Raw genomic sequence first — 15229 nt, forward strand, 5'->3', positions numbered from 1 at the left:
ACGGGGATGGTCGGCTATTTCAATACATTTTGAACAGCCCCACCTCCCTCCTCTGACTTTTAACACCTGCCCTGGCCCCAGAGTTTCCACCGATGCTTAGGTCTGTTCCTGGGGCTTCTGTATCTTAACTCTGATCCATTCATCTAGACTCCACCCACTCGTGACGACTTTTTAAATCTCTATGTACACTAAAGGACATCCCTCTCCTTTTTTCTCCTTCTTTGGAAATGCTTTGGGTATTCTTCAACCTTTACTCCACTATATGGATTTTATAATCAGTTTTTCGAGTTAACGTGGCAACTCCCATCGGGGTTTTTATTGGAATTCAATGAAATTTTATAGGTTACTTGGATGATATTTAATATTTAGTCTTGTCAACTCTGAACACGACATGGTCTTAGTCTCTATTTGTTTAAGTCTTCTGATGTGGTCTTCAGCAGCATTTTATGATTTTTCTTCATAAAGGTTTTTCACGTACTAAATTTTTTCCAGGAATTCTATATTTTTTGTTCTTAGTATGAATGGAATCTTTTCCCCACCCCCCAAATTACATTTTCTCACTTATTATTGGAAGTGCGTGGGGATGACTTTTGGTTTTGTAGGTTGTTCTTGTATTTAGCTACTTTGTCAAATTCTCTTAGTGTATAATGTTAATAATCTCTTGGGATGTCTACAGAAAAAATCATGGTGTCTTTAAAAGACAACTTTGTCCTTTTCTGCCTATATTTTAGACCTATTCATTTTCGTTGTATTATTCCATTGCCTAAGACTTATAGTAAAATATCGAATTCCAGGTGGGACAGCAAGCATCTGTGTCTTACTTTTGACTTTGAAATAATGAAGTGCCTACTACATCACAGGCACTTTAATTAAGCATGCAATAAAGTGAAACAGGAGGTTATTGTCATATCAAATTGCATTTAATTCCTTAAATTAAAAAAACTCACAAAATATAATTATTATATGCACTTTGAATGATTTTAGATATTTTCAAAAAATCAGATTTCTGAAGTTACAAAGCTCTTCTTCCTTATTAATTTAGTTTCATCAAATCATTTGTAATTATTAATTTTACATGTGTATTTGTGACAAAAATCACATCAATAACCAGAACTTTAATCACTAATATCAAAGTCATTTATAAATAAACAACACAGTAACAATTAAGAAAAAATACCAATTTATATTATTCGGGAACTCCTACCCAGATACAAAAATGATGATAGCCCTCTCTCCTATGTGAGAGGGGAAATGTGAACAATAAGAATAATTAAATCAAAGGAAAATAAAATGCCAACATTTTACTCAAAACAAAAAACTTCTCTGGTGCATAAAAATAGAATCATTAGGAAAGCCAGAATCAGACCAACGGATGATTCAGTAGAAGGCTAACAGGAGGTAGGTGCGTGCTGGCGAATGTTTTATAACTGACTTTTGTGAGAAAAAAACAAACTCTGATTTATAGAGTTTGTCAGCTTCTGAAGTGTAAGTACTCCCACGTGGCTGATTTCAAGCTACCCACATGAAACAGCTGAATGTGGAAACAGGGAAGAATTGTTAAGCTGGACTTTATTATAATTGAAAACTTCTGCCGGGTGAAAGACACAAGCCACAGACTACCAGCAAGTGTTTGCCAAACACATATTTGGCAAAGGACTTGTATCCAAAATACACAAAAAAAATCTCAGTAATAAGAAAACACGGCAAAAGACTTGCACAGACACCTCACCAAAGAAGATATATAGATGGTGAAAAGCAGTTGAGAAGATTCTTCACATCAGATGTCATCAGGGAAATGCAAATTAAAACAACAACCATAGGCCTATGAGGATGGCTAAAATCCAAAACACTGACAACATCAAATGTTGACAAAGATGTGGAGCAACAGGAACTTTCATACATTGCTAGCAAGAGTGCAAAATGGTACAGCCACTTTGGCAGATGGTCTGGCAGCGTCTTACAAAACTAAGTATTGTCTTACCATACCATCCAGCAATTGCACTCCTTTTCTCAATTCCCCTGGGTTGGAAGGTCACATGTAGAAAAAAACCTGCACTTGCATGTTCACAGCAGCTTTTTTCATAATCACCAGAAACTGGTAGCAACCAACATGTTCTTTAATAGGTAAATAGATAAACGAACTATAGTACATCCATATGGTGAGATACTATTCAGCGACAAAAGACACGAACTATTGCCCTGGCCAGTGTGGCTCAGTTGGTTGGAGCGTCGTTCTGTAACCAGAAAGTTGCAAGTTCAATTTCCAGTCATGGCACATACCTAGGTTGTGGGTTCGATCCCCAGTCTGTGGGTATACAGAAGGCAACCAATCAATGCTTCTCTCTTGCATTAATGCTTGTTTCTCTCCCTTCCCCTCTCCCTAAAAGCAATAAAAAAAATGTCCTCAAGTAAGGATTAAAAAACACACTGAGGAACCTTAAATGCATATTACTAAGTGAAAAAAAACACTCTGAAAAGTCTACATATTGCATGAGTCCGATTGCATGTCATTTTGGAAAACGGTAATGCCATGGAGAGAGTAGAAAGATCATTGGTTGCCAGGAGTGCAGGATGGGAAAGCAAATGAGCAGGTGAACCACAGGAGAATTTAGGGCAGTGGAAAACTAGTCTGCAAGGAACAGTGACCGTAGATACGCGACATTATGCATTTGTCAAAACCCATGCACAGAGTACCCATCTTAAATAATTTGAGTTATGGACTTCAGTTAAAAATAATGTATCAATATGAATTCATTCATTGTAACAAGAGTACCAAACCAGTGCAAGATGTTTACAGGAGGGGAGACTGTGTGTCCCGATTGGGAGGAAAATATACAGGAATTCTGTACAATTCTTCTGTAAATCTAAAACTAGCCCCCCCAAACCCAAAGCCTATTAATTTAAAAAGGACCAATACTGTAATAAATGTTTTTACATGATTACATACATTCTTGGCTATGATGCAAGCACAGTAAATATTTTATTCTCTTTCTTCCTCCGGGGCCTGTTTTGTGTCCGACTGGTGTTCCTTCTCCAGAGCAGCGCTTCTCACATCTTCCTGCGCCTGCATGTCGCCCTGGGATCTTGTTAACTTGCAGATTATAATCCACATGTCTGTGATGAGTCTTGAGATTTTTTCTAACATTTCTAACAAGTTTCCTCATGATCCCAGTGCTGCTGGTATATGGGCTAGACTCATGGTGTAGCAAGACAGGCAAACAGACAAAGTCCGAGAGTCCTACGTGCCACCTTCTGTCATCTGTTATCTAAATAGAGGAGGGGAGAAATATCTAATTTCATGACAGTGCCAATTGATGTTTCTTGTGTTTATTTTTTAATCCATCTTTTTAAAATCTGTGTTTTTCACTGCCCTTTCTCTCTGAATCACATCCATGTTCTGTTTCCAAAGGCATCGGAACTCCTTGCTCAACCAAATAAGTCTGAGATTGGAAATCATGTGTCTCAAGTGAAAGTCAACAAAGGGTGGGTAACACCCCATGGCAGCCAAAAGGGCAACCAAATATTTGTGTTTGAACAAGTCAAGTGCTTATTAAATCCTAGAAGCTGTGAAGGTCACTGCTGGGGTTGCCCAGACAATGGCTTCTTTGCAGTTAGTAAGGACGTGCTTCTGACTTGAGAGTCTTAAGCCAGCTGGCACACACAATGACAGGGAGGTGATTGATTGGATAAACTTCCTGTTCCCAGATAACCGCGACCCGGAGCAAAGGCTCCGAGGAGAGCGGGCTGTCAGCTCTGCTGTGATTCCCCCGAGCCTCTGCTTCCCGGTCTGTAAATTTGATGACTGAGCTCCAACCTCATTAAAAGTCCTTCCCACACTGCATTCTTTATTTTTATTCTGAGCACTTTCCTTCCAAATCAGGGCCCTGTTCTTCCTTTTGCAGGGCAGGGGTTTGAAGTTTCCGAATGCACCTCCCTCCACCCCCACACTCATCCCTCCATCAGTCCTTTAAGGAGGGTTCAGACCAGGTACTCAGCCTGCTGCTGCCTGGCGACCTGTCTCAAAGCCAGTTACGGGCCAAGTAGCCCCTCCTGGAAAGGCTGGGTAGCCAGGGACTACAAGCAAAGATAGAGAACCTTTTTCCCCTGGTACCTCTGACCACAGTCTCCACTGATCTCAGATGGCCTCAGAAACATTTTGGCTGGAGGAGTTCCTGCCTCCATCCCATCGTAGCCAAAGAAGATTTTGCTGCAATCGAATCAGCCAAGGAAATGACTGAACAGGCAGCCAGCACCTACCAGAGCACCTGCTCACTGTGAGCAAACCAAACACAAACTTTTAGAAGCCATGAGCGGGCTTTTTCCAGAACCTTCTCCGGACCTTCTCAGCCGCAGGTCCTAAGACTCTGAAGACTTTGGACCATAGTTCTCTCCAGTTATGAGCAAACCATGCCTCAGACAAGCAGCTTCGCTATCAGTCAGCTCAGAGCCCCCCAAAGGGGGGGCCCTTGGATTAGCAACTAACCTTTCTGCCCTGCTACCGGGTGTCTGGGAGGGGCCCCCTGTCCCCACATATTTACTATTCATCCATCTGCTCATTCATCCACTCAACACGCCCTTGCAGAGCCCTCCCCTTCTACAGGTCCCATTCGGGGTGTGCTAAGGGGAGGAGATGCACAGTAGCCAACCATCTCTCCTTCTCAGCCCAGAGCCAGTCCCCTCGGGGTTTTCAGCTATGGGGGGGTGCAGTGGGCCACTGAACTTGATCCCATTAATACTAACAGAGCTTTTCCTCTGCGGGGGACTTCCATGCCACCTCAGGGGTCCTGGCAGTCTCCCCGCGGTTGGAATCGAGGGACCACTTTCCTACACCTTCTTGCAGCATGGCATGGGTGATGTAGGTGTGTGAGACGCAGGGCCTTTCCCGTCGGACGGAAAGACCGTTCCATATTCCTGCAGGGTCCTCAGTCTGCAGGGAGAGCCCCTCGACTTTGAAGAGCCCCTTGTTGGGTGGACAGATTGGGTACACAAACACTAATATCCAAAGACATGTGGCAGCTTATAAAATAGCAGTAGGGTGGCTTGTTCTCCAGGGAAGGAAGGGAGGTGTCTTATCCCAAGGAGAGGCCCTTTGACATAAGATATGTGGAAAGAGGAATTTGGGGGGGGGGGCCACCCACCTTGAGCAAGAGGAGGAAGCCCAGGTCAGTAACTGCAGAGAGAGTGATGGCCGGAGGGCAGCAGGCAGGCCAGGGCGGAGCCAACGTGTGGTCGCCACGCTGGGTGCCAGTGTTTTTTTTTCACAGTGGAAAATGGACCAAAGCACGCTCTCTGGAAAAGATGAAAAGGTGGGTTTATTTGTGTCCCTGGATCAAATCCCGGAGCGAGGGGTGAGCCGTGGAGGGATGCAGCCAACCCGGAAGCGGCGCACGGAATCGCTAAGCTGTGTAGTCCAGGGAGGGTCATCCAGCCCCCCTGCTGCAGTGAAAGACTTGCTTTATTCGGCCCTCAAATGAGCTCTTGGCTGATCCGATTCCGTAAGGTCATGGGACACTAGCCTCTGACTGTGTCTGGTGTTAAAACCATCGCCCAAACGCATTTCTCTTCACACCTATCCTAACCCGGCCACTGCACTTCTCTCTCTCCCTCCCTTCCTCCCCCCTCCTCTCTCTCTCTTTCTCTCTGACTTGACTGAAAGTAAGGACTGATCAATAATATTTCACGTTTTACAACATGGCTTCACAGCGTCATAGGTCGAGCCAAGCAGGCCAGAAGGCTCACAGCTGCCTGACCCCTTCCAACCTCCCCGCTCCATTTCATTCTCAGTGGTCCGTCCAGCACCTTTTCTCTCTGTCTCCAACAGCGCACTTCCCCGGTAACATCCCTGGCACTTGGGGCCTCCTTTCTCAGAACGCCCCCAGCAAGTGTCCCCTGGGGCACCACTCGGAGAGGGCAATCTAGCTATTAGGATAAAAATACGCACAGAAGGGCAATGCATCCTGCAGAATCACTGGGAGTCCTGAGAACACAGGGCGAGTTTCCAAAAACACATTCCCAGAGTCACGTCACAGAACGGCTCTGCCAAGGGAGCTGCTGCTTCCGCCACGACGGGAAGCTGCTCCTGGAACCACGAAGACGTCATCACTGCTCCCATCACCAGGGGCGCACCTTCGGCAGGACTGAGCCAGCGGCTCCCATCCACGCCGTGAGCTCACCCGAGGAGACATGGATCACTGAAACAGGTCAACAGTCATTAAAGAAATTACACCTATAATTAATAACTTCCCCAAAGAGAAACCACCGGGTCCAGATAATTTCATTAGTAAATTCCACCAAATATGTAAGGAAAAATTATACCAATCTTTACGATCTCTTTCAGAAAACACAAACAGAGGGAATTCTCCCTACCTCATTCTACGAGGCAAGCATGATTCCAATACCAAAACCAGAGATTGTAAGAAAGGAAAACTACAGACATATCTCTCATGAACACTGGTACAAAAATCTTCAAAAATACCAGCAAATTGCACCGAATAATGCATTTTAAAAATTATACAACCAAGTAGGATTTATTCCAGATGAGCAAAGTTGATTCCATATTTGAAAATCAACTAAATTAAAAAAACGAGGGAAAAAAAAGAAAATCAATTAGTGCCTCTGTCCCATCAACAGGTTAAAGAAGAAAACCCATATGATAGAAACAACAGGTGCAGAAAAAGCATTTGACAAACTTATTCATGATAAAAACTCTCAGCAGTAGAAGGGAATTGCCTCTATGGATAAAGAACATATTTAAAAACCTACTGAAATCATACTTAACGGTGAGAAAAGCAGACGTTTTTCTGCCAGCATCAGGAACACAAGGATGTCCCCTCTCAACACTCAATGTTATACCGCAAGTCCTGGCTAATGCAGTAGAAAAGGAAAGACAAGTGTTCACCTCTGAAGCAAGAAAGAAAACTGTGTTTCTTCACAGGTGGCGTGGTTGTCTATGTAAAAAAAAATCCCCCCAAACCAACAACAACAAAGGAAAATCTGGAACTGATAAGCAATGATAGCAACACTGCGAAAGGCCACATTTAAATTATTAATGTTGAAGGGACGAGAGAAATAAAAAAAATGCCAGTAACAGTTGTTGCAGGCAAGAACATGGATTAATGTTAAAAACTAGTGAGTAGAAGGATGAGGAGCAATGGAATACTTGGGTGGTTTCAAAGTAACTCTCCCCAAGATACTAACTGATCACGAAAGGAAAAAGGGTAACTTTCCCGGGTGACACCTGGCAGACACCACCTTCGCCGAGGGCCCAGGGTGAACATCGATGGGAATGAGACCCATCAATATTGTGGACTGTTGACACGTTTCCCTGAGAAAGGCGCAATGTCACTTCTGTGACAGTCTTGCCAAAGATGCATACCCTCAGCCTGGTTTCCAGGAGACATCAGATAAACCCAGCTGAGGGACATTCCACCAAACCCTGAGCAGTGTTCTTCAAAAGTGTCAAGGTCACGAAAAGCAAAGAAAGAGTACGGAGCTGTCACAGGTTAGTGGAGACCAAGGAGACATGAAAATGGCATGTGATGTGGAACCCGGATGGGGGCCTGCATTGGGAGAAAGGCATTCATAGGAAAACTGGCGGCCTTCCAATGCGTGCGCAGATCAGTGAACAATGCTCACTTCCTGGTTTCCACCGTCATACCGTGGTCCTGTGTAGGATGCTAACATTTGGGGAAGCTGGAACTTCCCCAAGTTTACATTGCAACTTTCCTATAAATGCAAATGTATTTCAAAATCAGATACTTCCCCCCCCCCAGAAAAGAGTATTGAGTAAGCTTTCCTCATACACACACACACACACAAAAATAGAAAACAGAAAGCAGCAGAAAACATTTCAACCATATCCTGACATTGAAAATAACCACTGCCAGCCCTGGCTGGTGTGGCTCAGTGGATTGACACTGGCCTGCAAACCAAAGGGTCGCTGGTTCAATTCCCAGTCAGGGCACATGCCTGGGTTGTGGGCCAGGTTGCCAGTAGGGGGCGTGCAAGAGGCAACCATACACTGATGTTTCTCTCCCTCTCTTTCTCCCTCCCTTACCCCTATCTAAAAATAGAGTCTTTAAAAAAAGAAAAAAGAAAAGAATCACTGCCAAAAGGCTGAGTCTTTAGAAGTATGAATAATTTAAGTAAACTTTTCTGAGCACTGACTGTGCTCAAAGCATGTTGCATTTGGGAATGTCCATCCTACGTAAAATTGCAGCCCATCCCTCACCTACTCACTCCTGCGAGCCCTTCTCTCTCTCTATTCTTCTTTCTCCCTTGCATTATCACCACCTAACATACATACAAGTTATTATCTTTCGTTTATTCTTTGTCTCTCTCCAATAACATGGAGACCCACAAACAGAGATGTGTATTCGGTTCACTGATGTACTCTAGTGCCTAAATTAGTCCTGGGGTGAAGGAGGCACACCAGAGGCCACTTTGAATCGTGGACTTTGAATTCCTGGGGGAAATCCTGAAAAGGCGGGAAGAGAGAAGGCCGACAGAGTCCTCGAGTGTTGTGGCCAGGCCGCCACACCGGGGCCCAGCAGGATCAGGATGTGTGTGCGGGAGGCAGTTTACCTGCTGGAGAAATGACATGTTAAAAGCTGAGATGCTTAACAAAAAGCCACGGTCTGGCCCATCGCCTCTGAGTCTTGCCTCGGGTCTAAAACAAACAGCTAGGAGAACAAACATCCCAGCCTGGCACAGCCCCCTGGAGGGTGCATGAGTTTGCTAGGGCTGTGCACTAAGCACAAAATCCTGCAAACGGAGTGGCTTAAACAGCAGGAGGTATCATTTCAGAGTCCTTGCAGCCAGAAGTCTGAGATCAAGGGGCGGGCGCAGTGGGTTCCCCCGAGGGAGGACCTGTTCTATTCTTCTCCCCTACCTTCTGGTGGCTTCCCAGCAACCCTCGGTGTTTCTCGGTGTACAGAAACGTCGCCCCAATCCCTGCCGACATCTTCACGTCCACCAGAAGGGGGCGTCCTCCGTGTGTGTGTTTGCGCCCAAATTTTCTGTTTTGATAAGGACACCGGTAATATTGGATTAGGCACACCTTCATGATCTTATCTTTGCTAATTACAGCCTCAAGGACCCTACTTTCAAATACATTTACATTCTGAGATACTGGGAGTCAGGGCTTCAACACAGGAATTTGGCAGGGCACCCTCTTCCACCGAGCACAGGTCTCGCACTTGAAGTCAAGTGTACCTCCAAGGTGAAAGCTGCCTAGACGGCTGCTGGCGTAGACCACGGTATGCGGCAGTCACTACCAATCTCAAGGATCAGTGATGTGAAATGACAAAATGTCTTTCTTGCAGAGTCCACTGGCGGTCTGCAGGACTCTCCACCACTGGTTTTTTCCGTGCCCTGACTCAGGAACCTAAGCTGCTTCTCTCTTCTGGTCCCGCCATGAGGGGCAGGGAAAGGCCAGGGTGCCACGCATGGTTCTGTCCCTTGGTTCAGGCCGAAGTGAGCCTCAGCACCAATGCCCGTGTGTTCTAACCAGAACTGGTGTCCTGGGCCTGTGTACTGGGAGGGGACCTGGGGAAGGTGGGGAATAGGTAGAATGTTTATGGGCATCATGACCTCTGCCACACTGACTTTTTGGGGACAGGTGTCAGGGAGTGTTTACTCAAGGCTGTGGAAACTAAGCTCTTAGGGTGTATTGGGGGGCAGGGGAAAAAAATATTTGCTTTAGATGTTAAAGCCAGACCCACTGCGTCCCTGACAGTTGAAGAAGAAGAAACAATCAGTGCAGGGAGAGCTAATTGTTCCCATCTCAAACAGGTAAGGACTGGGCTGAGGTAGAGGCAGTACTTAAGGGCAAACTCCACTGCAGTTTCTGGCTTTTTCCACAAGGGGAGGAGAAGGAGAAGAAGAAGAAGAAAGAGGAGCAAGAAGAGAAGTTGGAGACACTGACCCAAGTCAGTGGGAAGGGACCTTCTGCTTCATTACACCCCTTTCCCAGCTGACGTCCCCAGGGGCCGGACGAGGCCTCATCATCCTCCTTTAGAGACTCACATGGGTCCTGGCACTGTGTGGTGGTTGAGTACGTACTTTCTGTGAATGACTGATCAGGGCATGAATGAATACCAATGAACGCCCCCCTTTCTATAACCAGATGCCACACTTGGCTGAGGAAAGGCGCCACGGTCCCGTGGCCGTGCAGGTGAGTGCCCAGCCTGCAGCGGTAGGAGCCTCTGCTCCATAAACACAGTCCCAGGGAGGAAACCAGTGCTCACTCCCAGAGCCAGTTCTAGCAATGTACTCAGTCAGGAATGAGGCCCAGGGGAAAGATTACAAAGTAATCTAAAATTTTGGCATCAGCTAACAGTACATAAGGTTTTTCCATCCTCGGCTCTGCCCTGCAAGCTAATGAAGAAGAAAAACAAGGGGATCGCCCTGGGGGTGTGGGCATGCCAAACTTTGAGTCCACCAGTCGGCCACACCCCTGCCCATCTGCATATCCACCCACTCCCCCCCTCCCCGGGTGGGGCAGCTATTTAATGGCACCTGGAGTTCAGAGTAATCAGGACAGTTACTTGGAGTTGTCGACTCTGGCTTCTTCTGAAAGGTAAACACCCAGAAAACCATGCCCTTTAGGAGTATGAGTCCCTGCTGTGTTTGTGCATGTGTGTGCACATGTGTTTATGCATGTGGGGGCATGCATGGACATAAACATGCATGTGCATGCTTTGGGTCTGTGTGCACAAGCATGTTGTGTGGGTATGGGAGTAGACTGCACGCAAGGCCTGCACTGGGGGGGAGCTCGAGAGTGTGCATATGTATGTGAGTATATATGCACTTGTGCGTGTGTAGGAATATGTGTGTAAGGAGCCGGAAAGTCCTGCAAAGAGTGGGTGTGGCTTCAGTTTTGGAGAACATTATTGGGGACCGGACTGCATGGATGGAATCCCCAAGCCTCGAATCAGCTGGAACAAGTAAGACACGTCCAATGCGGGGGCACACAACCTATGGCCTTGGGAACCTCTCAGCTGGTTGGGGTGGCTGGGTTGCAACCTCCAGGAGGTCTCGGTCTGATGGGTACCATGGAGGTCTCCTTAGTGTCCTTTACCTTGTGTACCATGTGGGGTTCTGGCCGGGTCTGAGGCCCACGCACGTGTGTGAAAACGTTCAACAGAGCTGGGGAGGGTCAGGAGGTCCTGTGTGCACATATCCCTCATGTGTTCTGTAGGTGACAAGTCACCTAGATTAAGGATACGTCTGCATGTTCCCTTGAAGATTCCTTCCTCCAGGGCTGCTGAGTGCGAACCGGAGAGCAGGGGGCCAGGGAAGAAGCTGGGACCACCTGGGAGAGGAGTCTAGGTCCACTCACCTGCATGTCTCCCACAGGGAACTGTCGCCATGAAGACCCTTCTGTTGTTGGCCTTGACCATGGCCTTTGGTAAGGGCTGACCTGACCTCTGGCCACAAGGGGACGCCCAGGATGCAAGCACCCAGAGCCCTGGCTTTCTGTCCCATTTGGACAGACCCTCTCAGTGGGTGGGAGAGAGACCAGGGTGGGAGGGAGAGTAGCCTCTCAGCAAGGGGCACGGAGGGGGAGCACAGAGCCCCAGACCCTACCACCAGCCAATTTCCTTCCAGGCACGCTGCAGACCCAGGGGAGTTTACTGGATTTCCATAAAATGATCTATTTGGCGACAAGAAAGGAAGCTGTATCTAGTTATTCCTTCTATGGTTGCCACTGCGGTGTGGGCGGCAAAGGATCCCCCAAGGATGCGACGGATCGGTGAGACCACCCCAGCCCTCCCCACCCTCCACCCATTTGTGGCTCCTGTAGGTCTGGTGCCCATCATCACAGAATCCCAGGAGGTCCCTGCTGGGAAAGCAGCCAGCATGTTTGGGAAACTCTGCTTAGTCTATGGCAAAGTCACTGGGTCTCTGCCCAGGGTCAAGGGGGAGAGACCGCGGCACCAGGCTCACTGGCGCTGTGCGGAGTCAGCCCCAACGACATATTCCCGTCACAGGTGCTGCGCCACACACGACTGCTGCTACTACCGTCTGCAGAAACGAGGGTGTGGCACCAAGCTTCTGAGCTACAAGTTTGCTTACCGGAAGGGCCGAATCGTCTGTGGTAAGAGTGTCCTACAGCCTCGCCCCAGCTCCTTCGTTTCTCTTACCGGGTGTCCGCTGTGCCGGGCACTGTGCTGGGTCCCAGGGATGGAGATACAAAGGGACAGTGACCCTGCCTCAGGGAGCTCAGAGGGGAGTGGGAAGTCAAAAACATGAAAACACAACATGGGAGACAAGAATAGGAGGTAAGCAAAAGGGTGGGGCCCCGAATACAGGTTGAAGTTCAGAAAAGTGTCTGAACACAGGGCATCCAAGCTGAGTCTTCACGGCTGGCCATGCAGGCACCAGGGGAGAGCGTGTCTGGGGGGAATTCCTACCAGAAGACTCACTCGGCAGAGCCCAAGGGACCCAGGGGAACGAGGCTGAAGGACACGGAGTGCTGAGAAATGAGGCTGAAGGCGTGGGAAGGGGCTAGATCAAAGCCAAGGTCATACTGTATTTAGATTTCATCCTGGAGCAGTAGGGCACTGTCGAACAAAGGAGTGACATGACTGCATTTGAGAGGACTCACCCTGGCTGCTGGGCGGGTGCAGAGAACAAGGGAAGGGGGTGGGGAGCAGTGAGAAGATCATTGCCATTGGACATATGTTAATGGCAGCCTTGATGGAAGGGATGGGGAGTGACATTAAGATGCATTTCAGGCAGAGATGCGCAGGGTCAGAGGGAGCTGTTGAATGGGTACACGTCTGTGTGGCTGGAACAGGAGGTTGTCCTGGTGGATGAGGGGTAGGGGGATTCATGTAGAGCCTGTTTAAGAGGCTTCCAGCACACCCCAGGGGAGGTGAAGCAGGCAACTGGATGTAGGAACCTGCGGCTCCAGGGAGGGGTCTGGACAGGGGCCCCAGATTCAGGAGTCATCCCCTACTTGGTGTTTAAAGGCCTAGAAGGAAGACAGAGGAGGGGATAGTCAGAGAGGGAGGAGAAGAGCGGAGAGAGAAGGGCAAGGAGTTAACTGTGGCCGATTTAACAGCAGCGGAGTCTCCAGAATAAGGGCTGACAGGCTCCTGGGACTTAGAGGCAGGAAGACCACTAAGGATCTCAGTGGGAGCTGTTGCCATGGAGCATGAGGGCGGAGGCAGATTACAGTGGGCGGGGAGAAGCAGAAAGCCAAGGCGGTAAGTAGAGACAACCTTGTGGAGCAAGTGTGGCTCTGAAGGGGAGGAGAAAGCTGGGTGGTCCCTGAAAAGTTCTGCCCAGTCCCCCCACCCCCCCCACCACCACCACCACAGGTCCACAGGAGGGCCTTTGAGGAAGCAACACCTCTCACCGCACACCTTGGGCTCTTTAAGATCAGAAATTAGGTCTCCCCATCATGATCTCCCCATGGGGTCCTGTATTTTAGCAGGCTTTGGGTTGCAAGCAACAAGATGCCCAACTAGAAGTGGACTGGATAACGGGGAAGTCTGACTCCGGCAAAACGGAGGTCTGGGAGAGGGCGGTGCCAGGGCCGGGGCAGCTTCTCAACTGCGTTGTCAGGGACCCAGCCTTTCCCCCACCTTCTGCTCCACTGTGTCGCAGTGTGATGCCAGGACGCACGGTGCCCTCCAAGAACCATGGCCTTACCCTTGGAAGTCTCTTTTTGAGGGAATAAATTAATCCTTCCCACAACCCCCAGGAGTCTTCCTCTGGTGGCTCATTGGACAGAACCAGGTCACGTGCCACCCAGAGACCAATCATTGAAAGGAAAAAGGGATGACTATGCCTAGTTTACACCAATCGCCACCCATTCCCAGGCCCCAGCGGCTGGGGCTTTGCACCTGGACGCATCTGTCGGCGAGAAGAAAGAAAGAATGGCTGTCGGGAAGGCCTTTAAGAGTCCCCCAGTGCTTGGATGCTGTTGCGTCCCCATCAGGCTGGGTGCTAGCTTCCCAAGGGCAGGAACCCTATCTTCCCATCCATCAGAAATCTGGGGCATAGGTGCTCCTCTCAGACCAGAAGCTTCTGGAGGACGGGGGCCGCATCTTTTCCCCCCAGGGTTCCCACGAAGAGCTATAAAATTAACAACCCTCCATCTGGTGTTTATTTTCTTGTGACTGCAGCAAAGCAGGACTCCTGCAGGAGCCAACTGTGTCAGTGCGATAAAGCAGCCGCCATGTGTTTTGTGAAAGCCCGGAAGAGCTACAGCAGAAAGTACCAATACTACAACAATAACAAGTGCAGGGGCAAGGCCCCCAAGTGCTGAGGGCTGCCTCGCCCTGGAAGCCCCCCCCCCCGCCCCACCTACCGAGGCCGGGTTTCCTTCTCTGGGCCCCACCCCTTCTGCACCCTAGCTAGTCACCCCCGGCAATGAAGCGACAACAAACACCCCTCTCTCATCCTGAGGAGCCCTTAAATCCCCAGATAGAAGACTTCTGCCCAGAGTGAGAAGCCCTGAGGCTGGCATGCCTTGCACCTTGTCCCCCTCTTCCTCATGTGGCAGGAGATGTGCTCCCCCACTCTCCCCCCTCTCCAAGTCCTGCTTCCTGCTGAGCAGTGGCAGCTACACTCCCAGGGGCTCTTCTCAATAAAGCAATTCATTGGCTGTGTGTGTGTGTGTGTGTAAGCACCTGGCAGACTGCTCTTTGATAAAGGTGTTTTTCATCAGTGCTCTCATTTCATTCCACTTACCCGGTTCAACAAATATGTCCAGACTGGTACAAGACAAGTAGTGTTGGGGGTTAAAAATACAGACCCTGGAGTCAAACCAGCTGAGTCGAATTCCCCAACACCACCTCCCTGAACCTGTCTTCCCTCATCTAAATGGAGATGATAGCTCTGGTACCGAATGCTTGGGCTTGCTGGAGAATTCAAAGAGATACCAAATGTAAAGCACTGGGCCAGGCACAGGTGAAACTCAGCCATCCACGGCTCCTTCCCTGGGCAAGAGCAGCTCCTGCTGGCCTCCTGGGGGAAAACAGGACCATTGGTCTTGAGGTTTTGGGGGCTGTAGTTCACACGTTCCACCTGGTATGTTCTCCTGTGTTGCCAGCCTGGGGAAGGTGGGTTCAGGTAATGCTGGCCACCAGCTAGACCCTGGGGCGCTGTCCCCTCACCTCGGACTGGCTTCCTGGGCTACGACACAGGCAGAGTCCTGCCCAGCCCATCCTCGAAAGGGCACCACACCTCGTTGAATGCTGTGCCCCAGCCTCCT

At 48.8% G+C, this 15229-nt stretch overlaps 1 protein-coding gene and 1 long non-coding RNA gene across 4 annotated transcripts in view; one reads left to right on the plus strand and one right to left on the minus strand.

Annotated features, from left to right (window-relative positions):
• The window catches only part of PLA2G2A (phospholipase A2 group IIA), a 29702-nt gene extending 15388 nt beyond the window's left edge, over positions 1–14314 (plus strand). Inside the window, exons 1-5 of one of the 3 annotated variants that reach the window (XM_037140100.2) lie at positions 10150–10174; positions 11359–11410; positions 11611–11755; positions 11994–12100; positions 14139–14314. In XM_037140100.2, the coding sequence (XP_036995995.1) occupies positions 11371–11410; positions 11611–11755; positions 11994–12100; positions 14139–14281 (435 nt within the window). In that variant the 5' untranslated portion in view covers positions 10150–10174; positions 11359–11370 and the 3' untranslated portion in view covers positions 14282–14314. Of the gene's footprint in view, positions 1–10149; positions 10175–10554; positions 10580–11358; positions 11411–11610; positions 11756–11993; positions 12101–14138 lie in introns of those variants that run through there. The other 2 variants (XM_053660528.1, XM_037140101.2) reach the window with 2 other exon arrangements.
• Positions 975–13723, minus strand: LOC128626666 (uncharacterized). The gene is made up of 6 exons (XR_008390690.1): positions 13374–13723; positions 12079–12224; positions 8891–9017; positions 5942–6191; positions 5139–5289; positions 975–3266 (listed from the first exon to the last, which is right to left on the minus strand). It is a non-coding gene; the product is annotated as an uncharacterized LOC128626666 (long non-coding RNA).
• Positions 14315–15229: the final 915 nt, after the last annotated feature.

The sequence above is a fragment of the Artibeus jamaicensis genome, unplaced genomic scaffold (genome assembly GCF_021234435.1).
Source record: "Artibeus jamaicensis isolate MK-2021 breed Jamaican fruit bat unplaced genomic scaffold, CSHL_Jam_final scaffold_847, whole genome shotgun sequence".
Classification (NCBI taxonomy): Eukaryota; Metazoa; Chordata; class Mammalia; order Chiroptera; family Phyllostomidae; genus Artibeus; species Artibeus jamaicensis.